The 27747-nt window shown below is 41.8% G+C and overlaps 2 protein-coding genes across 5 annotated transcripts; both read right to left on the reverse strand.

Annotated features, from left to right (window-relative positions):
* Positions 1–1933: 1933 nt before the first annotated feature.
* Positions 1934–15419, reverse strand: LOC115114605 (phospholipid phosphatase 3-like). 2 transcript variants are annotated; one of them, XM_029643000.2, is made up of 6 exons: positions 14945–15419; positions 8630–8784; positions 4363–4643; positions 4037–4094; positions 3718–3894; positions 1934–3547 (listed from the first exon to the last, which is right to left on the reverse strand). In XM_029643000.2, exons 1-6 carry the CDS (start codon positions 15084–15086, stop codon positions 3419–3421), a joined length of 942 nt encoding a protein of 313 aa, XP_029498860.1. In that variant the 5' UTR covers positions 15087–15419; the 3' UTR covers positions 1934–3418. The 2 variants fall into 2 exon arrangements, with proteins under 2 accessions (XP_029498860.1, XP_029498859.1); XM_029642999.2 differs by lacking the exon at positions 8630–8784 and adding an exon at positions 8091–8248 and having other exon boundaries at positions 14945–15417.
* Positions 15420–17793: 2374 nt separating this feature from the next.
* si:ch211-188c16.1 (uncharacterized protein LOC562677 homolog) lies at positions 17794–27403 on the reverse strand. 3 transcript variants are annotated; one of them, XM_029643004.2, is made up of 19 exons: positions 27152–27403; positions 25772–26786; positions 25433–25543; positions 24763–25252; positions 24482–24585; positions 24278–24303; positions 24136–24176; positions 22453–22585; positions 21934–22093; positions 21521–21641; positions 21264–21298; positions 20890–20953; positions 19723–19757; positions 19423–19486; positions 19224–19322; positions 19112–19125; positions 18940–18970; positions 18751–18823; positions 17794–18632 (listed from the first exon to the last, which is right to left on the reverse strand). In XM_029643004.2, exons 1-18 carry the CDS (start codon positions 27158–27160, stop codon positions 18754–18756), a joined length of 2622 nt encoding a protein of 873 aa, XP_029498864.1. In that variant the 5' UTR covers positions 27161–27403; the 3' UTR covers positions 17794–18632; positions 18751–18753. The 3 variants fall into 3 exon arrangements, with proteins under 3 accessions (XP_029498864.1, XP_029498861.1, XP_029498862.1); XM_029643001.2 differs by having other exon boundaries at positions 25433–25633; positions 27152–27401; XM_029643002.2 differs by lacking the exon at positions 19112–19125 and having other exon boundaries at positions 25433–25633; positions 27152–27400.
* Positions 27404–27747: the final 344 nt, after the last annotated feature.

The following is a 27747-nucleotide window of genomic DNA, read 5'->3' on the forward strand; positions in this document are numbered from 1 at the left end:
ATGAACACGTTGCAACTGGATCGGTAACTGTTTAAAAAAAAAAACTATTTTTGAACATCACCAATTTGACATTGTATGATTTCTCTTAAATGACGAAAAGGCAGGTTTTTTTATTGACACCGGAGGTTCCTTGACTTTGACGCGAAGAGGAAAAATTATTGCTCTATTTTCATTTTGGACCTTTAATCCCAGACAAATGGCCATAACTCAAAAACCGTTGAGGCCTAGACGCCATCTTGTTCGGGGCCAACTGCCCATTATGCCAAACCTATGCTCACCAAGTTTCGGCTTTGAAATATTTTCCATTTAGGAGATAAGGCCACGTCGTGATTTGTGATGTTTTGTACATTTGCAATATGATTGCTTATGCCCTCTTGTGGGATTTACCGGGACAGAGGAAAAATGACCAAAATTGTATTATTTTATTAAACGGAAACGAATGTCCGAGAGAGTTCGTTTGATGACTTCCCGGAAGATCCGGCCCTGCCGCATGGCCCGACGCCGTCCGCGAATTCTACAAACGTTTTCGGACGTCTAGTAAGGGACCGTACATTTGCAATGTGGTCGGTCTCACTAACCATGTGGCGAGTGTCAAAATGTTCCCTTAAGGTATGTAAGAAAGCTTTCCAGCTTATAGCCATAATCACATATAAGCTCCTTGCTGGCACTGCCAGATCTACAGTATAGTTATGTTGCTCATACATTTGAGAATGGATTCTTCAGAGATTGAATAGTAGCCTATGGAACGACAATAGGGATTGAAGTTGTAACAATACTATTATTGTACGCTTTTAGGATCTCTTTCAGCTCTCGTCTTCCAAGATTCACATTCTCTTATGGGAATGTACACATTTTACAATGTGACATACTCACAATCATTGTCTATATTATTACAGTGTGTCACTGTGGCACACTCACAATCATTGTCTATATTATTACAGTGTATCACTGTGACATACTCACCATCATGGTCTATATTATTACAGTGTATCTCTGTGGCAAACTCACAATCATTGTCTATATTATTACAGTGTATCACTGTAACATACTCATCATCATTGTCTATATTATTACAGTGTATCACTGTGACAAACTCACAATCATTGTCTATATTATTACAGTGTATCTCTGTGGCAAACTCACAATCATTGTCTATATTATTACAGTGTATCTCTGTGGCAAACTCACAATCATTGTCTATATTATTACAGTGTATCACTGTGACAAACTCACAATCATTGTCTATATTATTACAGTGTATCACTGTGACATACTCACCATCATGGTCTATATTATTACAGTGTATCTCTGTGGCAAACTCACAATCATTGTCTATATTATTACAGTGTATCACTGTAACATACTCATCATCATTGTCTATATTATTACAGTGTATCACTGTGACAAACCCACAATCATTGTCTATATTATTACAGTGTATCACTGTAACATACTCACCATCATGGTCTATATTATTACAGTGTATCTCTGTGGCAAACTCACAATCATTGTCTATATTATTACAGTGTATCACTGTAACATACTCACCATCATGGTCTATATTATTAGAGTGTATCACTGTAACATACTCACCATAATGGTCTGTCATTTTAAAGTGTTCACTGTGGCATACTCATCCGCATGGTCTTTATTATTACAGTTGACCACTGTGGCATACTCACCAGCATGGTCTATATTATTGCAGTGTACCACTGGGGACATGGGTTAAAAGCTGGAATGCACACTATTTCCCTTTCAGGATGTGAAGCACAGAACGGAACTCTACCATAGACTCTGGAACCTACGCCCAGATCTCACCCTCGCACGCAGTTGGAGAGAGCTGCTCCGCTCCACTATCAACTCCCCTGTAAGTTTTGTATGCCTTTGTCGCAGTCAAAGTGAAGAAAGACATGAAAAAATAGCACAAACACTCTTAACATAACAATGTTTTTTTTATTACACTGCACATATTTGATACACACATATGGCTTGTATTCTTATTGAAGAAAATACAAAAAGGACAATACAAAAATATTAAAAGGTTATTTTAATATACATGTATTGAAGCTGTCTTTAAAAAAAGCAATTTTACAAAGTTTGAATAGTCACAAAAGTTGTAATTTCACTAAATTACTTCTGGCAATCATTGCTTGTTTAAGCAGCACAATTACACAGGCATCGACACATCAAAAAACATAGTGGATATTTAATGAAAAGGTAGATAAATGATATTGTACAATTCTCTGATACATAAATTATCTAAAAAAATAAAACAGATATTGCTGTGTGGTTGAAATGACATGAAAGGACAGGATATACTGCGTTGTCACAGAGATGGGGTTATTTTTGTTGTTGGTGCAGTTGGCACAGTATATGTGAATCATTACAAAATGTATCACAAAGCTATAAGAAAGTATAATTCCACAGTTTTCCTGTTTTTAATATAAACGTCTGTTGAAACAGCCTCATGGTCCCGATCTTCAACCTGAAGCATTTATGACAAGACACACCAACTCACTCAAATATGGACATGACATTCATATACTGGCACATGACAGACACACACATACACACACACACTCATGGCAGTGCACACACACACACTCACAGTCACTCTGTCCTAACACTTGTGAGTAGCCATCTGGCACACACACAGTTATTTAATTACAGGGCTCAGTGGAGGCTCGTCCCAACCAGCAGAAAGAGACCCACCTGTCTATCTACTGTACACACTATTACACCTCCATTACCTATAACTACACTTCTATACAAACTACATGTCAGGAGACCTAAAAGCTGATTTTAATACAAAGCTTTACAAAAAAAGCTTCACTTCAGTTCATTCAAGTGGTGACACTCAAATCAAATATCGAGTTTGGATATAGTGCTATAGCTCGACTATATAACAAAGATTATTTGTAAAATAAACATCCTTCCTGTAATCAAGGAATTTGTTTCTGTTCATGCGTTTCCGTCATAGGCAGAATTATGAGCCTGAATCCATGTTGCCTGAAGTTACCAGACCAAGTCAATCTGTAGAGCAGCAGGTTCCATGGAGACCTTCACTAATGAAAGCACGATAGAGAAACAGAGTTCTCCGGATAGGAATTGAGAGCCGTGCTCCCCACGTTCTTCCACATTCACATGTCAGATGAGATGGTGAGCAACATGGGCGTTGCTGGCTGTTCAAAAGGCACGTGTGTGTGTGTGTGTCTGTGTGTGTCTGTGTGTGTGTACACAACTCTCCTCTTTTTTCAAATGTTTTCCAGTTTATTATTTCTCTGTGCCTTACAGACATGTCAGTTTTCAGTCTGGTTTCTTTGGCTTGTTGTAGGAATGTATCCAGTACAGACCAGTAGATGAAGTAAGTGATCTTTAAAGCCTACAGCGGTAGGTAGCTGTACTCTAGTGGTCTGTACTATGCCATGGTGAGGTGGTTGCTCCTCTCTCTGATGTCTGTCATTGGGTTGGTTGGGTTCTTTACTGGGGTCACTGGTAGAGCTGAACTCCTGCCTCTGGGCTTGAACAGGTCAGATACAAAAAACACCTGGAGGATAGGAAAAAACGAGATTTATTTTGGAATATTGTCAATAATCAATTATATAGTAAAAACAGACATGTTATTGATACAGACTGCATAACTGCATTATGTATATAGTAATTTGTATATTCAGTACTATATCATCCTATGTAGTAAGTCATAGTTATAGTACTTACTATGCAGTAAGACACCAAGGCTCCCTGTGCAAAGCCAGCCAGGACGTCTGTGGGGTGGTGCTTGTGGTCGGAGACGCGGGACAGGCCGGTGTAGAAAGACATCATGATGAGGGTGAACTGGGTCAGGGGGCGCAGGAGACGGGCTCCACGCCAGGTGAACCTGGACTGCAGGTAGAACTGGGAGGACCGGACAGAGGGGAAATGAATCAACACAGGGGGACAAGTAGAGGTGTGTGTGTGTGTGTGTGTGTGTGTGTGTGTGTGTGTGTGTGTGTGTGTGTGTGTGTGTATTTGGCTAAGACACATAACAGTAACTCACCACCAGATACAGCATGGTGTACATGGAAAAGGATGCATGGCCAGAGAAGAACGACTTCCTGAAAAGGAGAGAATAAACATGGTCTATATTATTACAGTGTATCACTGTGACATACTCATCATCATGGTAATACAGTGTTGTTGTTACTCTCCAGGTATGTCTTTCTCCTGGGTATTGAACTAAGCATTCACTTTGCATGAAATATAACCAGTATCACTTTAAACTAAGCATAACTTATACATTTCTTTATAGAGCATTCATAAAGTCTTCATAAGCACTACATAGATGTTTCACAATCACGTCAGAGTCATGTCAGAGTAATGTACCTGGCCTCCTGGACTTTGCTCTCGGGCGCATGACACTGGTAGTCTGTGATGTAGCCCAGGGAACAGTTAATGGTGGACCAATCGGGCTTGCACACGTCCAGGAAGTGGGGACGCATGCGGCCCACCGACACCTTGGCAATGTCAGTGAACGATTGGCTGACTGCGCAGCCAAAGATGAACACGCCCACCTGCTTGTAGAGGGCGGAGATGTAGGGGTTCCCTACGAAGGACTTGGAGCCCTCGTTCAGGTAGTGAATCCTATAGCTCTCCCCAATGATGATCTGATGGGGAAGGAACAAGGAGAGGATATGGTCATGTAATCGACAGTACAAGATGGCCGCTGTGGCAGTGAAATGGTAGTTAATGGACCCGGAGTCTATGGCGGCCATCTTTGTAGATTACATGACTTTATCTCTCACCAGTGATGATCTGACAGGAGGGATCAAGGAGAGGATACAGAAATACACATAACTCTGCATGTATATATGGCTTATCAGTCAGGTCATCTACAAAGATGGCTGCTGTAGACCTGGGGCAGTCAAATGACTGTTAGTATAGCATACAGTTACTGTATGTTCTCTGTTCCTTAGTAGTTATGAAGACACTTTTCCTATGTCAACAAAACTGAACCGCGTATTCATTTCCTAAATATACCATGTGATAGAGTATCAGACATCCAATACACACTTGGAATTCAGTAAATCACAGAGGGTAAAACAGGTGAGACAGATCAGAGAGTAGAGAGGGACAATATTAGGAGTAATCAGAATGCGATATGAACAGTGACATCAATACTGTGAACTTGTCTTGTGTGAGGACAAAAAGCTTTACATCTAAGACATGCAAATGTTTCTGTTTGTTCTTGAGGAAAACATCCATAAAAACACTACAGATCAAACCCTTGGTCTGTACCATTAACATCAAAAACTAAATGCATAATTTTCAGTATAGCTACAGTATGTGAGGGTGAGTAAGTATGTGAGTTGTGGACAGCACATGCAGAGGTTTTGAGTGGGTAAATAAACAAACGTAGACTGGACTAGAGGACGTGGACTGGACTCCAATAATTCACTAAAGCTGTTCAAGTTCAAATGCCTTTCCCTTCCCCACACCAGTCTAATCCACCTCCTGGCCACTAACAAATGAGAGAGAGGGAGTGAGTGGGGATAGAAGGAGAGAGAGATGGAGAATTAGAGAGGGAGGGAGTGAGGAGAGGCGTGAGAGAGAGGGAGGGAGAAAGAGAGTGAGACAGGAGGGACTGACAGAGGGGTAGAGAAGATTAGAGAGAGGAAGGGGGAGAGGGAGAGAACAGTGAGGGAAGAAGAGCGGGGGAGAGAGAGAGGGAGAGAGCGAGGGAGATAAAGAGGGAGGGGCGAGAAGGATTGAGTGGGGAGAGAAGAAAAGAGGGGGAGAGAGAGGGAAGGAGAAAAGGTAGAGGAATTTAGAAGGAAATGAGAAAGGGAAGTAGGGAGAGAGAGGGAGAGGGAGGGAGGGAGACAAGGAGGGAAAAGGTAGAGGAATTGAGAAGGGAATGAGAAAGGGAAGTAGGGAGAGAGAGGGAGAGGGAGGGAGGGAGAAAAGGAGGGAAAAGGTAGAGGAATTGAGAAGGGAATGAGAAAAAGGGAAGTAGGGAGAGAGAGGGAGGGCGGGGGCAGCACTTCTGGTTTTAATCAGGAGAAACGCTGAGCTAGGCGACATGGTGTCCAGATTTGGCCAGAGCAGGCTCACATCAGGGGCTAGTTAGTCTTCCACCTCACCAACTGACTTGTTTTCGCAGGGCTCTGATTTCACTAGTGGATGTCTGGGTGTTTTCTTGTTAGTATCTCGGTTTCATCGCAAAATTCTTGTCTAGGCGAAAAAACACATTCCTTGGGGAAAAAGTCCTATAGGGAGATTTTACTAGCTGATAACATGTATGTTTTTCTTTTTTCTTTCTTCTTTCTTTCTCTCCACCTTGGAGCCCTTCAGAGCCTGGCTGATCCAACTCAGCTGCTTCATGGGAGAGAAAATAATACATCTGGTTCTCATTGTGTGACAACTGAGAGAAGATCAACTATGGCTTTGTAGTAACTTTATGTAACTGTTACAGTTGTAACCTCAGAGATATTCAAAGGGGGTAAGAGGTTGTCTCGTGGCTTGTCTCATAAATGTCTAGTCGTCTCACAAATGATAAAAAGTAGACTCGTACACTCCCAGAGTTGTTTTTCTTTCCAGAGATGTTTTTTACGCCGTGCCAATTTCAAGGGACACAGCCTCTATGCCTTTAATTTAAGACAGGCAGCTTCTCTCTCCGCTTTATCCGAGGGGCAACGAAGCATTAAATGACCTAATGCTAAGAGTTTTCCAAGAGTTCAAGAAAGTCTAAGGCCAGCCAAAAGGCTCTGGGCCTCTGGGGAACATGGAATTTAACGTCACGTTCAGAATGAGCCTACAGCTCTTCTCCTGTGCCATCCACCACATTTCCAGGCCCGTGAATTACAGCGTTTGACCGAACAACCATTGCGTCAACCATAATTACACAGGCCCAGGGAGATCCTTCTCACCATGCAAACCAATCCAATCGCCTCAGACTGGGTCTGTTCAGTGGAATGCAACCTTACAGAAGGTTGAGGACAGAAATGTCTTGAATAGAGCAGCATACATGATCATCTGACCCTATTCTAGAGGACAGAGAAGCATGTCTGTTCTAGATAATCTATGACTATCTGAAAGTTCTTGAACGTTGCACTCCAAAGAATGCAACCCTGAGGTTAGACTTCTCTTCAGTGAGAGGGAGCCCTACACCAGCAACAGATCTTCAGTCATCTTATAGTAAACAGCCTGATCCATTTAACACTTCAACCCTCTAAACTCTTTTATAACACGTTCAACACTGGAACCATCTTAATCACACCAATCAAGATAACAGCAAAACCAACTGGCGAAGGTCGATTCTGATTTGCTCTTATCTAGTGCTACTCACAACACTAAAAGGCCTGACAGGTCTGGAAAACCATGGTCAATCATGCTGTTTTTCGACTGTAACACGAGTGTTACACTAGTGTATACACCCTTATGATATACTAGGGAAATTGTTTCTGTAGCTAGGTCTGGCAGTGAAGGGCAGAATCAACAACCTGTGCATAATCAAAACCGTTGCTTTGTGAGAAGATGTTAAAGTTCACAGTTCGCCATTGTTATGCAAATGAAAGCTTGAAAGTACCAGTGGCCCATTTAGAAACGGGTGCCGGCCCACATAGATGGAAACAGAAAAGTCTGAGCCTTTTGGGTAAAAGACTAAGGTAAATCCTGTATGGAAATGCACCATAAGATACTAATTCCGCAATCTGTCAGTGAGCATGTAGGCACTCAGAGAAAGTTCAACTTTGAATGAAGTGTATTGGCATGGTGGTCAAAAAACGAACAAACTTGATCCTTGAAAAACATCCACTAGACATGATAGTTCAAAAGTGACTCGATCTGTGGTAACATTTAGTTGACGCATAGTACAGTGACTGGGACACACAGTGAGTGGGTGGCCCGGTAGACACACAGTACAGTGAGTAGGTGTACACTGCTGAGACAATGAGGTGAAAAGTCGGGTGAACATACATTAGTGAGTAGCCTGAATCCCAGATCTGTTTGTGCTGTCTTGACAACTCCAATGCAAACTCTTATACATAAGAGTTGGCCAACACAGAACAAACTGAACTGGGACTGGGGCTAATTAGCGAGTTAGGGTGACTTACAGAAAGGATGGTGATAAGAATGCCAGCAGCAGAAAGCACAGCGTCGCTTATGGTGTCTCCGTGTTTGGCCGCGTACTTGATGGACTCATCGTTGCAGTAAAAGCCTCGGTGGTAGGGCTGTACAGCACTAGTCTCTATGATCAGGAAAGGCAGGCCGGCTATGTACACACAGCAGCGGTGACGCAGAGAGAGAAAAGAAGGAGAGGAAGAGAGAGACAGAGAACGAGAGGGTCAATAAGGGGCTCCCAGAGGAGTGTCCACAGGTAGATGGCACAGCGATGGACAGACAGGGAATATGGGGGTCTCACTTCTCACTCTAAATGTATTTTGGCCCAATGGAATCCCCTACTGACCTTGGTCTGTTTCTGCTATTGCCAACTGGCATGACTAGAAAGGTGATCCCCAACTCGTAAATGTCAGGATGCTATAAGAGTGTACGGACATGTTTAGATAGCCATTTGGTGCCTGGGTGAAGTTGGAGTGAGTCCCCTGTATGTGTTCCCTGTCCCTCCTGCTGCTGCGCCATGCTAAAGACTTACGGAGGTGACGGGCACAGTGAACCCGACAGCTACCAGGGCAGCGGTGGGCACCGTGCTGCTCTTATAGGACAGACTGATGCTGCTGGCATTGCAGAACAAGCCCCTCCGGTGGGGCACGATGGGAAACTTGTGCAGAAAGGCAGCAAAGAGAATCACTGCACACAGACAGACACACGAGAGCTGGGGTCAGCCCATGTATTGTAACTGGCATACAAACACACCACACACACACACACACCTGTATTTCTGCAGTTAACCCACAACACTCACACAGCAAACACAGAAAGACACACCCACACACTTACCAGGAGCGGACAAATACACTTGCATGGGCTCTGGAAGGGAACTGTTGTTATGCAGTTGTCATCATAACATTGATCAACGTTTTCTTCACACAAACCTCAGCTGATAACGTTGTACATTTGTGTAATATAAAATGATACAGTGATCAGAATTGGACCTGTACCATGTTCGATTTGAGGAAAATATCAAGGGGACATGTCGGCTACAGCAAATAATCGACCAAATATCCGTTTAAGTGATAGAGCCTCTCGTTCTACCACCAGATAACCCATGAACATCCTGTTGTTGCTATCTCTGTGTACTGAAATGACCCGGCCATTGACAATATTAACTTAATAACAGCAACTCCTGGAAAATGTAATAAACAAAATGACATTTACTGACATGGCAGTCAAGAAAGGGAAAGATCTGTCATTGTTAGAATCTGTAGCACCCATCACACCATGAATAACCAACATCAAACAGAGGCAGCTAGTACTAAAAGGGTTGGATGGTATCCATCACAGATAACTAAAGTGGAAAAAATGGGGGCGCTATCAGCCTTCAACCTCTTCCTTCCTCTACCAGAAAACAGCCTTTCAAGGATGAGACTTAAAGGTGCCTGAAGGGTGTTTTTGTTAAATCTAATTAGTGTCTTTGGCCACTTTTAGAGGTAAAAGAGCTTATACATTTATTTTACAACAAACAAATAACAAACATATTGGATGAGAAAATAAAATGTAGGCCAAGAGGACTAAAGGGGAAAAGTGGTACCCAGGAGAGTCCAACCCCCTGAAAGAAAACATACTCTCTCTCTCGATCACATCAAAGTGGACCTTTACTGATGTTTGACGCTTTGAAGTGAACCTCTTGAATAATTCTGAAATGTATGAATACAAAGAAAAACAAACATTGGCTCTCTCTCTGGGTATAGGCTGAGGCCAGGTTGGGAGGGAAGGTCAAACTGGGGGTGCTGGCCTGGGTGCTGCAGAGCTGAGGCAGGGGGCTTGATGTCTTCCAACCCAAAATGTCAACACACACCTCAGTATGCTTGTCTCCACTTGCCCTGCTCCAAGCTGCCTGAGCTTTGAAGTCCCAGCTGGAAACAGCTCATGTTACAGGCCAGTCTCTCTGCCTGATGGGAACCCCAGACCCTAACCACTCCTCCACTGGCCTCCCTCCCTCACGTCCAAGAATCAACATGATTCACATTATTACTGTTACTGTTTTTACTATTACTATTCAAACAAATACCCTGACAGGAGCAACAATAAACCAGAAGACCATTTTAAGCTACTGTAGGTGTTTTCAGAGGTGTTAGAGCTGTAGCAGAGAGAAAACCTACTTTAAGTACCATCCGATCTTGACTGTCTAATCCGCTGGGCCTTTTTCATGGCCCTTGTGATGGAAGGGAATCAGCAGGCATTCCTCTCACAGCACAGTGCTTGGCTTGGCAGCTTGGGACCGCTGCTTGCTGATGATGTAGGCAGTGGTGGAAAAAGTACCCAACTGTCATACTTGAGTCAAAGTTAAGATTCCATAATAGAAAATGACTCAAGTAAAAGTGAAAGTCACCCAGTCAAATACTACTTGAGTAAAAGTCTAAAGTATTTGGTTTTAAATATACTTAAGTATCAAAGTAAATGTAATTGCTAAAATATACTTAAGTATCAAAAGTAAAAGTAAATGTATGAATAATAAATAAAATCCTTATATTAAGCAAACCAGACAGCACAATTTTCTTGTTTTTAAAAATGTACATATTGCCAGGAGAACACTCCAACACTGAGACATATTTTACAAATGAAGCATTTGTGCTTAGTGAGTGCGCCAGATCAGAGGCAGCAGGGATGACCAGGGTTGTTCTCTTGATAAGTGTGTGAATTGGACAATTTTCTGTCCTGCTAAGGACTACTTTTGGGTGTCAAGGAAAATGTATGGACTAAAAAGTAAATGATTTTCTTTAGGAATGTAGTAGTAAATGTAATAGTTGTCAAAAAATAAATAGTATGTGTATGAGTACCCCCCCAAAAAATACTTAAGTAAAAATACTTTAAAGTACTACTTAAGTACTTTACGCCACTGGATGTAGGGCAGTGGAAAGAAAAAAAGCCCTGGTCACAGCTATGAATGTGCAAGGCGTTAATCGTGGTGTCTTGATCTCACTGACCACCTTTAAACACATGATCAGATCCAAGACTCACAGAGTAGGCTGGCGAGTAAAAATGAGAGCAAGTTAAATAAAAGGAAATTGAGATGTTACAAAGTCTGTTTTTCCCATGATTCAGCTGTGTTGTCTTGCCCCGAGGCCCCCAAACCTGACATCCCATGCCACCAGACAGTGCAGCATCAGCATTCTGCAAGACATCTTGGGATTTCCCGTTTTACTCGCTTCACACAAGCGAGGGAAAACTAGTGCCCCGCTGGTTGCCAAGAACAACACCAGCCGAGAGGTGCATGTCTAATGCATTAGCTAGCATGAGTGAGCAGGTAGAATCTTCTTTTACCAAAATCAAAATGGTGGTCTATTTATTATTTGGCTTTTCTATCATCGTAGCGGATTACTTTAAAGCCCCAGTAAGGTATAACCAAACAACTTCCTCAAAGTGATGACTTAGTACTCAAACTTTGCTTTATTTTCTCTCATGGAAAATTGGAAGCGAGAAACATTTACCTTGAGCTTATTGGGTTATAAGAATTCTTAAGCACGCCCATGGGACTTTTTAAAATTACAGTTTGTGGCGTCAATTCCACTATGGAAACTACAATCAATGTTTGGAACAGGCAAATAGAGGCTTGCATTGAATGTATTAAATTCCACCATATTTGGGGGCATTTACCATAACACCAGTTGCTGAAGCTAAAATAAACAGACACATTTTCCACTTGCTGCCAATGCTCGTCCCACTGACATACTTAGTGTATACTACATGTATGATAGAGTATATACAGATGCCCTTGTTTTTACTTGTACCATTGTGTGCATGGCAGGCAGTACCCCCACAGAAACTACTCCCTGTCTGTCTGGTCGTGGTGCGGCGGGCAAACCCTGTTCTTATACTCTCAGAATTCCACAGACTGCTGGGAGAGAGGAACGGAGGGGAAACGATCACATTTGTGTTGAATTGTGGTTGCCAAAAATATTTGTGATGAATGCTTAATGTGGCAATCAGCAGCTGAAACAATAACAAAGGCTCTCCCAGCCACTGTTTTGGTAAAAAGCTGGGGGATGGGACTGGAGAAATGTAACCACTCTCAAATTCATAGCCAGTGCTATTGATGCAAGGACTGACTATCCATGATTTCAAAATTATAGTTTTAATCATGTTTTGAGACTATACAGTGTTTATTTACATTTACTTTGTTTACAAACATTGGAGAAAAACATCTGTATATTTTGGGTTCTCACGGAGTGTGACAGTTGAACTAAGCTAATGAGGCATTTACAAGTTATATTCTTCAAAAATAAAAACACATTCAGTGCATTCGGTAAGTGTTCAGACCACTTGACTTTTTCCACATTTTGTTACGTTACAGCCTAATTCTAAAATAGATTAAATCACTTTTTCCCCTTATCAATCTACACACAATATCCCATAATGACAAAGCAAAAACAGGTTTTAGAAATTAATGAAAATGTATCAAATAAAATATGACATATTCAAAAGTATTTCAGACCCTTTAGTCAGTACTTTGTTAAAGCACCCTTGGCAGTGATTATAGCCTTGAGTCTTCTTGGGTATGACGCTACAAGCTTGGCACACCTGTAATTGGAGAGTTTCTCCCATTCTTCACTGCAGATCTACTCAAGCTTTGTCAGGTTGGATGGGGAGTGTTGCTGCACAGCTATTTTCAGGTCTCTCCAGAGATGTTAGATTGGGTTTGAGTCCGGGCCCTGGCTGGGCCACTCAATGACTTTGAGACTTGTCCCGAAGTCACTTCTGCGTTGTCTTGGCTGTGTGCTTAGGGTCGTTGTCCTGTTGGAAAGTGAACCTTCACCCCAGTCCGAGGTCCTGAGCGCTCTGGAGCAGGTTTTCATTAAGGATCTCTCTATACTTTGCTCTGTTCATCTTTGCCCCGATCCTGACTAGTCTCCCAGTCCCTGCCACTGAAAAACATCCCCACAGCATGATGCTTCCACCACAATGCTTCACCGTAGGGATGGTGCCAAGTTTTCTCCAAACGTGACGCTTGGCGTTTAGACCAAAGAGTTCAATCTTAGTTTCATCAGACCAGATAATCTTGTTTCTCATGGTCTGAGAGTCTTTAGGTGCCTTTTGGCAAACTCCAAGCGGGCTGTCTTGTGCCTTATACTGAGAAATGGCTTCCATCCTTCCACTCTACCGTAAAGGCCTGATTGGTGGATTGCTGCAGAGATGGTTGTTTTTCTGGAAGGTTCTCCCATATCCACAGAGGAACTCTAGAGCTCTGTCAGTGACCATCGGGTTCTTGGTCACCTCCCTGACCAAGGCCCTTCTCCCCCGATTGCTTAGTTTGGCCGGGCGGCCAGCTCTAGGAAAAGTCTTGGTGGTTCCAAACATCTTCCATTTAAGAATGATGGAGGCCACTGTGCTCTTGGGGACCTTCAATGGTGCAGACATGTGTTGGTACCCTTCCCCAGATCTGTGTCTCGACACAATCCTGTCTCAGAGCTGTATGAACAATTCCTTTGACTTTATGGCTTGATTTGTGCTCTGACCTGCACTGTCAACGGTGGGAACTTAAATCATGTCCAATCAATTGAATTTACCACAGGTGGACTCTAGTTTTGTTTTTGCAAACATTTCTAAAAACCTGTTTTCGCTTTGTCATTATGGGGTATTGTGTGTAGATTGCTGATTTTATTTTATTTAATCCAATTTAGAATAAGGCTGTAATATAACAAGGCGCTGCATTTCTGCATTTGCAGGGCAATAGAGAGACAGAGAAGTTTGTTGACAGGAGAACCTCTACTGACCTGAGATAACCTTATCAGAGACTATTTCTACTGAACAGTTGTGGGGTAAGAAGTGGCCATAGATGTCTCATGGGACACAGTCAACTCAGTCAGTAACCCTGTAGAAGTTGAATACTACATCTTCACCACAGAGTAATACATTCAACCTCCATGTATTATACATCTCAACCCACCAAAGGAATAATACTGTCAAACTGTCAAGGGGTAAAAATGACTGGTCTCTGAAATGCATTTCACAACACCTTGTAATGTAGGCGTTGTGTCAAGTCACCAGCAGATCAAAGACTACTAGGGCTTGGATCAGAAGACTTATTAGGGTCTTTCTTGGAATGACTGATTCATTCACCTTTGAGCTGTTTGGCACTTCCCCACCTTAGTGTTTTTGAGCCTGGTAAGGAATCATTCACTCCTAGCTCAGAAAGAGAGAGAGAGAGAGAGAGAGAGAGAGAGAGAGAGAGAGAAATATATGGCACCCAGAACATTAGCTGAACATATGGCTGACCTTGTCACACACACACACACACACACCAGATGTCACTTCAATAGAATTCCTGGCTTGTGGCATGTGAGACATTCTGTAAAATATCAAAACAGGCCAAATGAGTGCAACAAGTAAAAATACAACCCTCTTGTAGCAATTTATCAATGACCCTTTCCCATTTGCATTGTGGGCAATGGCATTCAAATAACATATTGTCATGAGAAATCATTGCCTTTCTAAAGGGGAGAAAAACGTTTCAAATATTTATATATATTTATATAAAAAAATATATCTGTATCTTGGATAAAGAATGATGTTGCTCAGAGATTGCTTGGATTAATTATTATTATTATAGACTGACAGTTTCTGGACTTGACATAATTATGGGATTAACACTCTAGCTCGACTATGATGACAAACTAACATTGTCCCAGAACACTATGCTGCTTATTAACATAAATAACATCATTAATGAAAACAATACAACATATGATAATTCGCATAACCAGGTTTTATGCAAATAAAAAACATGTTGACTCACTTCACATCCGAAAATCATTAAACATCTATAGAAATGAAAGGCAGAAAATCTCACCTAAAAACAAGCAGACGAGATCCATACCGACGAGCAACTTTCTCCTGCTGTTGTCTTTACAGTTGTTGTTATTCCGGGAAGAGCTTCCTCCATTCCTTGTCTCTGGTGCCATTGTCTTCTCATAAATTAAACAGCGTTGCATTTATAGGCCCCTTGAATGGTTTTCCAAATTAAAGAAAGAAAGCGTGGCAAAGTTGCAGCCTGCAGTCCCGCTAACTTCTCCTAGTCAGTTATTGAGTTACCATCAGCTGAGAGATGATTTTAAATAGTTTTCCATATATTGTGCTGATAAATTCAAATGAGATGTGTCGGTTTTTCTGATAGTAATGTTGACCTTCAAGTTAACTGCAAAGGTTTATTTCTTTATCGTTTATTCTGCTCGTTCTGTGTTCTTTCGTTGTTGAGCCAGCTTCTAATAATCCTTGAGGACCACCGAAGGTTTAGTTGCGCTCCCACCTCCGGCGACCGCCTCCTACAAGACCAACGGACCTCCCCCTACAGCCAGTAATGATGGGCATTCCGGCTCTTTTCAGTGAGCCGGCTCGTTCGGCTCACCTCACCAAAAAGAGCCGTCTCTTTTGACTCCCAAACGGATCTTTAAAAAAAATGTTTTTTGTATTTTTTCAAGTCAAACAGTTTGCCAAAGTTTGACTATGATTGGTGTCAAAATTCTAATTAAATAAAATCATACTCTACCTTAACCACAATGTATTTAAAAATGCTATTAAACATTTGCATTTAAAGTATACCTTTTTAATGTATATAAACAAAGTGCATATAAATGTAACAATTCAAAACGAAAACAATCTGAACAGCATAATAATAGAATATTGCACCACATCAAAGAAAAATAAATAACAATGTGCAAAACTGCAGCATCCCAACATGAAACTTTCTGTCCATTGATGAACATAGTGTGTCCATCAACTCTGTCACATGTCCTGTAGTTACATTTGCTTCTCTCTGGCGGCTGGCTGTGATTCGCTGCAGACCCTTACACAGGAGTATCATTTGAGGCTGTCACATAGCTGAAAAGACAGAACAGTACAGTAACTCAGGTTCATGTTTTGTCTACTGATACTACATTCTCATCTACTGCTCATATACATATATAATACTGGATTAAATAATGATGTAGTAATAACTGCTTACTGTACTTCTCTCCACTGATCTCCACAGTAACCTGCTCAAAGGGTTCCAGGACTCCTCCTCCACCACCTGCCATTCCTCTTGGGTCAGAGCATCAACAGGTGCATTGACAATGGCCAGGGTAGAGATTATAGCATCCTTTGACTCAAGAAACCGCTTCAACATATAAAATGTTGAATTCCACCTTGTAGTGCAGTCTTGTTTAGGCCTCAGCTCAGGCATCCCCATCTGGCGTTGTGTAGACTTTAGGTTTTCAGCACCTACTGTGCTCCTGTGGAAGTATTCCACAGCTGATTTCACTTTGTCCACAGTGGGCTTCATCTCCTTCAGAACATCTCCTACAATCAGGTTGATTGTGTGGGCAAGACATGGATGATGGGTCCATTTAAACATGTTCATGGCTTTGGTTATGTTAGCTGCATTGTTGCTAACACAACAGACCACTTTTTCATCTACGTGCCATTCTCTGGCCACTCAACAGTTCCTCTGCCAAGGTCTCTGAGGTTTTCTGTCACTGAACTCAAAGCAGTCAGCTAGACATCGTAAAATCTTCAATGAAGTGACATGTAACTGACATGTAAGAAGTGGTTATTCTTGATGTCCAGCAGTCAGTGGTAAGACAAACTGCAGTAGCTTTTTGGACTCTTTCCCACACTGAAGCCTGTGCTCTTGTACAGTTGTGGAAGAAGTGATTTTGAAAGGATGTTCCTGCTTGGAATTGTGTACATTGGATTTAGACTATTGCTATAATTTCTAAAAACAGCTGTCCTCCACGATCGAAAATGGCTGGAAATCGGTAGTGATCATTTTAGCCAGTGCAATATCAATATGGCCTTGTTTTCCTACAGACATAGACTTTGGCATAAACTGGCCCATAGAAGACTACAATGCTGTGGGTCATGGAGCAGGCCTGCTTGACGAAGTGGATACATCTCCACATGTGGAGGTGCTGGCTCCACCACTATCACTAGCAGGCCCGCTAGTTTCTCAAAGCTCCGCTCCAGCTAGCTTCACAGTTGGGTGCACAGTTCACATATGCCGGTGTAGGTTGTGCGTAGAACCGGCTTTATATGAGATTTTGTTTTGTGCTCTAACATTGTCTACATTATTAAAATGCATCCAAATGCTACTGTGATTCAGACTCATTTTCCAGCTGTTTTCACAGCTGTCCTTCCTCTCTCTCATCAGCTGCTAAGTGTGTGACTGAGTGAGTTGGCTCGGCCCTCCCTCACACATCTTTGGTTGACAGGAACAGGTGAGGCTGTTAGTCTGAGCAGACAGAGCGAATGTGCATTTGAGCATTTAGGGCTATTTTCTTTCTTTTTTCATTTCATTATATTAATTTAAATCTTTTGATTATTCAGATCTTAATTTTTTTAAATATATAGATTCGGCTCTTCTGGTATGGAGTTGGCTCTTCGCGAACGACCCATCACTAACGGCAACTACCCCAGCCCGGTCAGAAACTCTGGCCAGTGTCTAACAAACCAGGGGTTTTTCTCTTTATAATCTTCAACTGGCTGAAAGCAGCTGCCTTACTTCAACTATCATCTTTAAATTCAGTACAGCCATTGTTACCATTATTTGGATTGGATACATTGTGAGAAGTGAAGTCACTCAGTTGATTTTAAGTTTTATCGGTCAGTTTCTGCAACAGTGTAGTGTGCCCTCTTCTGAAAAAAAGTGTTACTCTGTTAGAATATATGACCATTTATTTGATGCTTTACATAAAGGTGATACATTGGACATCATAATCAGATATTTTGAACAAACAGACCAAAACAAGTGTGAAGAGCCAAAAAATAATGATACATACTCTTGACCAAGGCATTGTACCCAAAACAATGCACCATTTCACCATTGTGTTATGGAAAGTGCAGACTTGAGGACCTACTTCATCGTTTCCCATTCAGTAGTGCCAAAATGATCAATGAACAGAAATAAGTGAATTACTTAGTGTTCATAGTCAAAGGCAACAAGAACAAAAACAATTGTATAACAGTACACATGCAATGGATAAAGCATTAAGCAGCCACACAACTATCAAAACAAATGTGATCGAGAGAAATAAAGGCATCAGGTCAAACATACTTCACTAATAATAATACACCCCCCCCCCTTGGGAAAAACCCTAGAGGCTACTTGATATTCAGGGCCCAGTTTTCAAAAGTTATCGGATTTCAGCAATTGGATATGATTAAAGGCATATCAATAGAATGGACATCCCCATTCAAATATAATACAGACAGTTCTATTAATTTTATTTCTATGCTTTTAATCCTACAGATCTGAGATATGACAATGGTTTATCGAGCTAGTTTTATACATCTATAATGACTGTGGTTCATCTGGATCTAAACGGTAGATCTAGAACGACAGTGGTTCATCTGGAGTTCATGGTATGTTCTCCAGGCCCAAGGCAGAGTGATAGGTGTGGGGTTGGTCAGCTGGCTGCCTGCATCAGTAACGGTCAGGTTACTCAGCCAATCATGGGAGAAGAAACTGTTGTGCTCCCCTTTAGTTCTCTCAGTCAGTGAAGCTAGAGAGCAGAGAAATAGTTTGTTAATGCTCAGAATTTAGGACCAGTGCAGTTTTTCCTGGCCATAATGATCTGACCAGGGAAAACCCCTGTGCCATTAGTGTTAGTCTGTACTGACCTGTCACAGGAAATCTGCATATAGAACTGGAGGGGGAAGTAGTTCAAAATCTGCAAAAACCACTTCCTGGTCTCTGCCATAGAAAACAGGTACATACATTTTGGTCCAAGCTAGACTACTACCTCAAGGGCTATTAAGACCAATGAGGATAATGCATGAAATATACACACACACACAATCTTCACTTACGAGTATGGAGGCTCCACAACACATAGGAAGCCTGCAGATGGACATAAACATAAAGTCCCACAAACATTGGCTGGAGTGAGAGTTTACTTTTCAAACTCACCACAATCAATGACAGTGACATGCGAGGCGATAGCAAACCCAGCCATAGAGAAGTCAGTATCCAGCTACTTACTTGGCGCTTCAGCACTTCAGAAGACAAAGCGAAAGAGTTTTAAAATTAGAATAATGGAATAGAAAGATGGCAGTGAGGATTTGTAATGCAATTTGTAAATACTGTACTGTACTTTGTAGGGGTTGGCACTCGGTCTTCTGCTGTGTCACTGATGCCAGATTTGTTGTTCTGAAAGAAGATGGCTAACTTCTGAAGAGCCTCATGTCTGGTTCTGAAGACAGAAACCGTTAACTACTAAGTTAGGGGAACTTTGTGATACATTAAATAACATTTGAATTTGGCATCACAGTAAAGACAAAGTAGAGCCTTACTGTGTGTGGCGGTCCTCTATGCTGCCATCACTAAGGGTGTGGTGGGCACTAGCATGGCTGCAGACTGCCAGTGAGAGGGGACAGGAGAGAGAGGGATGAAAAGAGGGTGAAGGGGGTAGTAGAAATGGGGGGAGAGGGTCATTTTATGGTCGTCTTTGAAGGCGTGATTGAAATGGTCTGCCATAAGTATATGGGCAGTAGAATGAAGACCTGAGGTACACTCTCTAATCCAGACGTCAAACAAAAATTGAATCTATAACTTCAAAGATATAGATATATACCATATAAAATCCTACTCACGCATATCAGGCATTGAGACAGTCCGATTGTGAACGCTAAAGAATACATAAGAAAACAGATTAAATATATCAGTCCTTCGCTCAGCTTTTCCTAGAAAAACAAACTTATTATTTAATTTATATACACAGTACATTGGAGTCTTCAAAAGTTTTTCATCAATTATCTATACAAAAATTCTGTGGAGATAACATGGTTGAGCCGAATCAAATGTGAACTGTAAAGCAGCGATTTAACTGGTGGGGTCGCAGGAGTTTTTTTTCCCTCCCCAATTTTGTAGTATCCAATTGGTAGTTACAGTCTTGTCCCAGGCAAAGGTTGAGAGCCGTGCATCCTCCGAAACAAACCAGCCAAGCCGCACTGCTTCTTGACAACGCCTGCTTAACCCCGAAGCCAGCCACACCAATGTGTCGGAGTAAACACTAATTGCTAATGTGCGATGGGACAGGAACATCCTTGCCGGCCAAACCCTCCCCTAACACGGACGATGCTGGGCAAACAGTGCGCCGCCCCATGGGTCTTCCAGTCGCGGCCGGCTGCGACAGAGCCTGGACTGGAACCAGGATCTCTAGTGGTACAGCTAACACTACGATGCAGTGCCTTAGACCACTGAGCCACTCGGCAGGCCCTACAGCAGTTATTTTAGTGTGTGAATTTTTTTTTTGGGGGGGGGGATGAATAAAATACTCGCCTGAATTTAAAATGACAAAGACCAGGTAGAAAGTCATTTAAATCTCTGAGAAAGGTTTCTTCAAATCACAGTATTTTCAATATACAAGTTATTAGCAGCACTATTTAGTGGATTTGGTTGATTTTGTAGTCAAACAAGTGAGCTTACTAACATTATTTTACAAGAATATGGGCAAAATGGAATTATTGACAATGAAAAAAAAAGGTGGAAATGTTCTTCTCTGGCCATTTAATTGCTACATTGAATGCCATATTTGAATGTCAATTGTTTTCCAGATTGCATTTTGACAAAAATGTTGTGTGTGTACACACACACACACACACACACACACACACACACATATATATGTATCACACACATCCCGAGGCAAAATCAATGAAGAACCACTGCTGTTAAGCACTTGACAATTAAAAAAAAGGGCTTTACAAATACAAATGGGATTTGCTTGACTGCTTCCCAAACAGTGTAGAAAGTCTCACCGGTTCTCCATGTAGGGGGACAGGGTATCTTCGTCTAATGTCCACTCCTCATCGTCATCTGTGACTGAGAGAGAGAGCATGATAGGCTGCAAAACCACCAAAACCACCATAGCCAATGGGAAGGGCTTTGGCACAACACCACACTGCAGGCCTGCTGCCTAAAATGCATGGAATTCCTTTACTATCATAAAGCCAACTGATAAAAATACTCTGGGTTATATCAATCAGGTGTGCTTCTGCAGAACTCCAAGCCTCTGTAGATGTAGGCAGATTTTTCAACGTGCCTCAGACGATACTTTATCAATGTGTCAGTTGATTATCAATCATGCAGTTTTTACACAGAACTGGCTGTAAGCATGTTGAAGATGACTTACAGCTGCTGTGTAGCATGGGATGATGATTAGATGATCTGTAAAATAGAATGGAGACAGAATAGGAAGGGCACGGACCCAAAGGGAGTGAGTAAATAAAATATACAAATACCCTGATTATGGCAACATGCTTAAATGTTCATTTTGCATTCCCTTTTTTTATTTATTCCTAAGAACAGTGAATATTTATCTGTACAACAAAATATGTTTGGAATTGATGTATAGTACTGAACAATAGACTGTTGCATTCTGTTGTGTACCTGCTCCCAATGCTGATGGTATCTCCCTCTGTGCCTCCTCGGCCAGCAGCCTGAGCCTTCTTCCCGAGCTCCAGCATCTCTTTGATATTCAGCTCCACATTCATTACAGAGATATAGCCATCTGGAAAAGTCAACAATCAAACAGGGAAAAACACTCAGCAACAGAGCAGTGAAGAATTGAAGCTTGATAATAACTTGGGCCACAGTTTAGCCAGAGTTTTTCCTGACCTGTGACATATTCAAAAAGCATCTACTCTGATGACCTTAAGGGAAAAACTAATTCTAATGTTATATCAGCATTCCCTCATTTTTGTATTCTTCTTAAAAAATGTATTTATAAAAAAATTCAGAACTCCTACTCTGAGACTCTTTCTGACCCCCAAGGCCATTAAACACAACATTGATAAACTCACATTTGTGGTTGGCGTCACGGGCCAGCCATTTTCCTTTGGGGCAGTTGGTGGTTCGGATGATGCTAACCGTGTCACCACTCTTCACTGGCAGGTCATTCTTACGCACTTTACTGGCCACTGTCACCCTGGCATGGTACATCGCCTCCTCCTGGCCTGTCACCTGAACACAGACATTACACAGTAACCACAGCCATAGTTTGGCAAACTTTGTTTGGTGTGGAGTGTTTTGGGAATGTTAATGGGTGCCATATTGGATCCAAAAGTTCAAATTTCACAATTGAGTAGTTGGAATGCAAATTTGAATGCTATTATCCTGGAACATTTTAGGTCAACATGGTAGATGGCTTGTTGAAATATTGTTTTGTCAACGTGTTGATCTATGGGAAAATAAAGCTGGACCCTCAAAATACCAAAACAAGACTGACCTATGAGCCTGATACCCATGACACAGCAACTTTTAAACTGATAGCTAGTAAGATAATTTCTCAGTAAGGCTACATGTGACAAGCTCAGAATTACTTTGAATTTTTTCTTCATTTCATTCTCCTTTTTCTCTCTCTCCTTTTGCTCTTTCTTCTCCTTCTCGAGGCGGTGCTTCTCCCTCTTCTTCTGATCTTTGTCCTCGTGGTTCTCAGGGCTCTGTTTTTCCTTACTGAGAACAATATATAATTATTCTATTAACATGAATCTAACTGACAACATGCTATGAAGTGGAACCAAATATTAGAGGTATTGATGAATCCCTTTAATTGAAGCAACAGTGAGACATGAGATGACAAAAACACCTGTGCACATGATGTACACTCTCCTCCAGATGCATTTGGACAGTGAAGCCAACATTTTAATGTGGCTCTATACTTTTAGATGAAGTTTCCTATGAGGCGACAGTACAGAATGTCACCTTTTATTTGAGGGTGTTTTCATACATCTGTTTTACCATTTCGAAATTAAAGCACTTTATGTATCTAGTTCCCCCATTTGAAGGTGTCATAAGTATTTGTACAAATTCACTTATATGGTGTTAAAGTAGTCAAAGGTTTAATGTTTGGACCAATATTACATCAAGTTTGTGACTACAAACTCATTGATGCATTTTCAGTTTGTGTTGGTTGTGTTATATTTTGCCCAATAATAACTGAACGGCGATGACCAACAACTTTCTTTACAAGTGAGTAGATGGGATGATTCTAAACACTCCTAAATTAAGAAAAATCATGAATAATGTCTGATGTGTGAGAAGGTTACAACAAATCATGCGAACCTCTAACCATTACCAATAATGGGGAGGGGAGTTTAGGATTTTATGGGCATTATGATCTTTGTGCCTCCATAACCTTTTCACAACTTACTCATGATCCTCCATATTCTTAAAAAATATTTCACCTTTATTTAACCAGGTAAGCTAGTTGAGAACAAGTTCTCATTTACAACTGCGACCTGACCAAGATAAAGCAAAGCAGTGCGACAGAAACAACAGAGTTACATGGAATAAACAAGCGTACAGTCAATAACACAATAGAAAAAAAGAAAGTCTATATACAGTGTGTGCAAATGGCATGAGGAGGTGTGGCAATAAATAGGCCATAGTAGCAAAGTAATTACAATTTAGCAGATTAACACTGGAGTGATAGATGAGCAGATGATGGTGTGCAAGTAGTGATACTGGTGTGCAAAAGAGCAGCAAAGTAAATAAAAACAATATGGGGATGAGGTAGGTAGATTGGGTGGGCTATTTACAGATGGACTATGTACAGCTGCAGCGATCGGTTAGCTGCAGCATTTAAAACATGTGTATGTTTTAAATGCTGGAGTATAGAGCCCCCCCCCCCCCAAAAAGGTTGCTTCACTGTCCAAATACATATGGAGGGGATGTACACCAGGGGTCAGCAACAGGCCCGCTAGTGATTTGGCAAAAATCAACCCACTAGCGATTTGGCCCCCAAAGTTAAGTAAACTCACAAAAAAAAAGAGAATATATATATTTTTTTAAATCACCAGGAATTCAGCTAAAATTATTGTGAAGGAAATTTGTTCCCAAGTATACCCACAAATAAAAAGAGATGCGTCATTGTGTATCAATGTAACTAAGGTATGAAATTGGTATTTTCAAATACAATCTCTTTTTGGCTTACTTATGGTTAATTTGCCTGTGCAACAACTACAATATTTGAATAATTGGGCCATCGTTTAGAGCCGACATACCATGGATTCCGGGGCCATATGTGCATTCGAGGCTCCTCCTTCTTCAGATACAAACAGAAAACAAAGAAACATTTTTTTATACACAACAGCACCAACCATTCAGTTACCGAAATAAACTCTGCAGTAAAATTGTGTCACTTACCACTGGATGGGGGTCCCCATAAGGATCTAGAAGAGAATTTGAAAAACATAACGTTTGGAACAAATCATAAACACACCCTCTTTGAATTAGAGTAGGCCTTGACAAAGGGTAAATAGCTCATCAAAAAAATGGCTAAATGTTATAGATACTGGTATAATGATATGGGCTCTCAATTAAATAAATTAAACATATGTAGTGTCTTACTCTTTGGTGGGCCTTTACGTTTGTGTGAGTTTTGACTGACAGTGTTCTCAACAACTTCATACACATTATCACAGGTTTCATAATAGTTCTCCTGTTGACAGACACTAGAAGAGAGGACATTTCAGAGGTTAGGTGTAAAGAGGAGTAACGGACTTCCCAGAGCTAAACTTAAGTTCACTACACCAAATACTCAGTAGTTTCTGTCCCCACACAATCCCTGGTGAGACACTTCAGCAGACTATAGTATTTTGCAAAAATAAGATAGTTTTCAAGCAGTTCACCTCAACGTCAGTCCTGAATGAGGAAATTCAACCGAAGCGGAGTCATGGTCAGTGTCCTCTGTGAATGAGGGTTCAACAGGCACCATTTCAGCAGATAGCTCAGAAACAACTTGAGGTTTTAGAACTGAAGCTGGAAACTCCCATGTTTGAGCCAAGAACTCTGAAATAACTAGATCATGATGACTGCTGAGGGTCAGGGCTCGTTGGTCAAAGCTGGGAATTTTTGGAGGCTCACAAGATGGTAACTCGCATTCAGGGGATAGAAAATCTGGAACCCCCAAGTCTAGATCTACTGGATATTCAGGGGTTCCAAATTCTGTAGCTTCTAGTTCTAGAGCTGCAAGGTCAAATGCATTGCCTTCTGCAGTTTCCAGTTCTGAATTCAACTCAAAGTCTGGAAACTCTGGAACAACCAGTTCAGGATTAGCAATGGATGGAGGCTCAGAGTGTGGATCCTCACATGTCTCAGGTTCAACCGCTGAAGTCAACTCTGCAAGCAAAACAACAAAACAGACTTTGACTTAAGCTCAATAAACAGCACACATCAAATGATCTTTGAAGTAAATTGCATTACATCAACATACATTCTTTAAGTTTAAGTGAAAAATCTGAGTCAGTGTCACTTACAGTGGAATTGACCACAACTGGTCGAAAATAGAAGTGAAAGTACCTCTGTGATGTTTTGTGGTTGGGTGGTAACATCTGAGATCTACCCTTGGAGGTCTTGGAGGTTTCATCGGCAAAGGTCCCAGAGACCCCCGGTCAGGTAGAAGTTTCCTGGCTGGATGAGGAGGGGGAAGTCCATCAGATTTTACAAGCAGAAGCTCTGCTCTATCCCGGCCAAACTGTTTCTCTGATGCAGTCTCTAGTCCTAAGAAAATGAAGAGAGCAATTGTATCTCAACTATGCAATCATACCTCATTAACTCGAACACTATTGTAGCAGAACATGAGAATGACCATACAAAATGACCACATCACAAAATTGTTCTGAATCTGAGATGACTTACTGCGGGAAGAGTCATTCATCTTGAACGGCAGAGCTGAAACACAAGGGAGGTGCGGGAGACAGACAGGCAAAGGGGCTGGAAGGTCATGTTCTGGGGCATGACTCTCATAATCTGTAGAGGGCAGATGAACTCCCTTGTCCATGGTAAAGCTATGGTCTGAGAGATGGACCCCATTGGAACGCAGGCTCTTGGGCCTGGCGTACACCAACAGGTGCTTAGGTGAGAACCGTTTCTTGCCTTTCTCCAACGTGCTGAAGATACTAACCATAGAGGATAAGTCTTCACCTGGGCCTTCTAACGGAGTGGTGATGGTGATGTCTGGGCTGGAGGTTGGGCACTCTGTGCTAGAATGTTCCATCTGGAGTGGCAGCCTATCTTCAGCCTTATTCCTGTCCATCACAAGCCCCTCTACTGGAGCTCCTGAATGTCTGTTGGTGGTCAAACCAGCATATGCAGGCTCGTCTGCAGGTTCGCCGCCAACCTTGGAGACTTTGGTTGACTTGAAGGGGTGGTGGAGCAGCAAACCCTTTTTCTTGCATTTTGTTGGAGGCGGGACCTCTTTATGAGGTGGCAAATGGGTTTTCTGCTCCTTCAAAGGCAGGCCAGGCAGTACGAGAGGCAGGTGGCGGTCTTTGAAGGACTTCTTGGCTGTCGCTGTGCAGTCCCTTGCACCATTGTGGAGACGGTTCTGGTGTGGTGGTGTTGGTGGTTTTGGTGGGATGGCCTGCAGTACAAGTGCAGGGAAGGAGACAGGCCATTTGCCCCCAGACACCCTGGTCCCATCCCTGAAGATGACCCTGGGGATGACAGGTTTGTTCTCCACAGCAGAGTGGATGGAGCTCATCAGGGCTCCATCCTGGGGATGACAGGTTTGTTCCTGCTCCCCAGGAACAGTGGATGGGAGCCGTCTGGGCTTCTCAGCAATGGCAGGTCGGTGTTGGTCCTGGGCTTGAGCCTGGGCTCTGGCTTCCTCCTGAAACTTGGCCCTCAGAGCTTTGACATTGATTGGTCCCTCCTAGGATCAATGAGATCACTATAGTGATTAGTTAACAATGCTTAAAAACAGGCTACAATTGTTTGAAAGTAATAATCGTTTCTACCTCAGCATATAACAGTGTGTGCGTTCAACTAATTATATGGATAACACAAGGATAATTATTATAAGGCACCAGTTGTTCATGGATGGTACAACAGATAACATGTACAACTCAGTTGTTTCATAGTATACTAAAATACTGTTTGTTGTGCAGACAGAAAACCAAGTGCAATCAGTTTCAGATAAATCGCGAGTTGACCTTGCAAAGAGCAAAGATAACAACATCCAACAGATATGCAAACAGATCAATAGGGGCAGCAATAGATCATCTCGAATTTCATTACCTGTTCCATTGTTCCTCGTTACTTTCATCAACTGTCAATCCAAATGTAGTTATTTTACGCAATTGGACACGTTCCAGTTCACTGTCTCATTATGTCGACGTAGCCGCCAAAAATAGAACGCATTCTCTGATAAACTGATTTCTGAACTCTCTGAAGTTGCAAACAAATAGAGAGATACCGCAATAATCCTGCGCAGATGTGCGCATGACCTTATTGAATGATGTCACGTGTGCACGCGAAGAAAGTGTAATTTTCTTCAAACGTAGATTTTATCAGATTTTAGTGTTCTATAAGGACCTGTGTTTTAATTAGTCGCAATGATATCTAGTGTATTGATTGTAGGATAAATGCCAATTGTATGGTATTATAGTTATATTATAGGCTAAATACAAGGTTTAGTGCCATAGGAACAATACCTCCTCTACAGAAATCTGGGCCTTTATAGCCAAAGCTTGGAAGTATGGGAACTGCATACTTGGGAGTGTGTCAGAAAGTGTGCATTGCAAAACAAGTGGGTAGATCAACAGCGGGTTGACTCGTAACCCGCAGTGCCAGCGGGGAGGGTGGGTTTAGGGTTATGAAATATTGTCTGGATA

Source organism: Oncorhynchus nerka, linkage group LG9b (genome assembly GCF_034236695.1).
Source record: "Oncorhynchus nerka isolate Pitt River linkage group LG9b, Oner_Uvic_2.0, whole genome shotgun sequence".
Taxonomy (NCBI): domain Eukaryota; kingdom Metazoa; phylum Chordata; class Actinopteri; order Salmoniformes; family Salmonidae; genus Oncorhynchus; species Oncorhynchus nerka.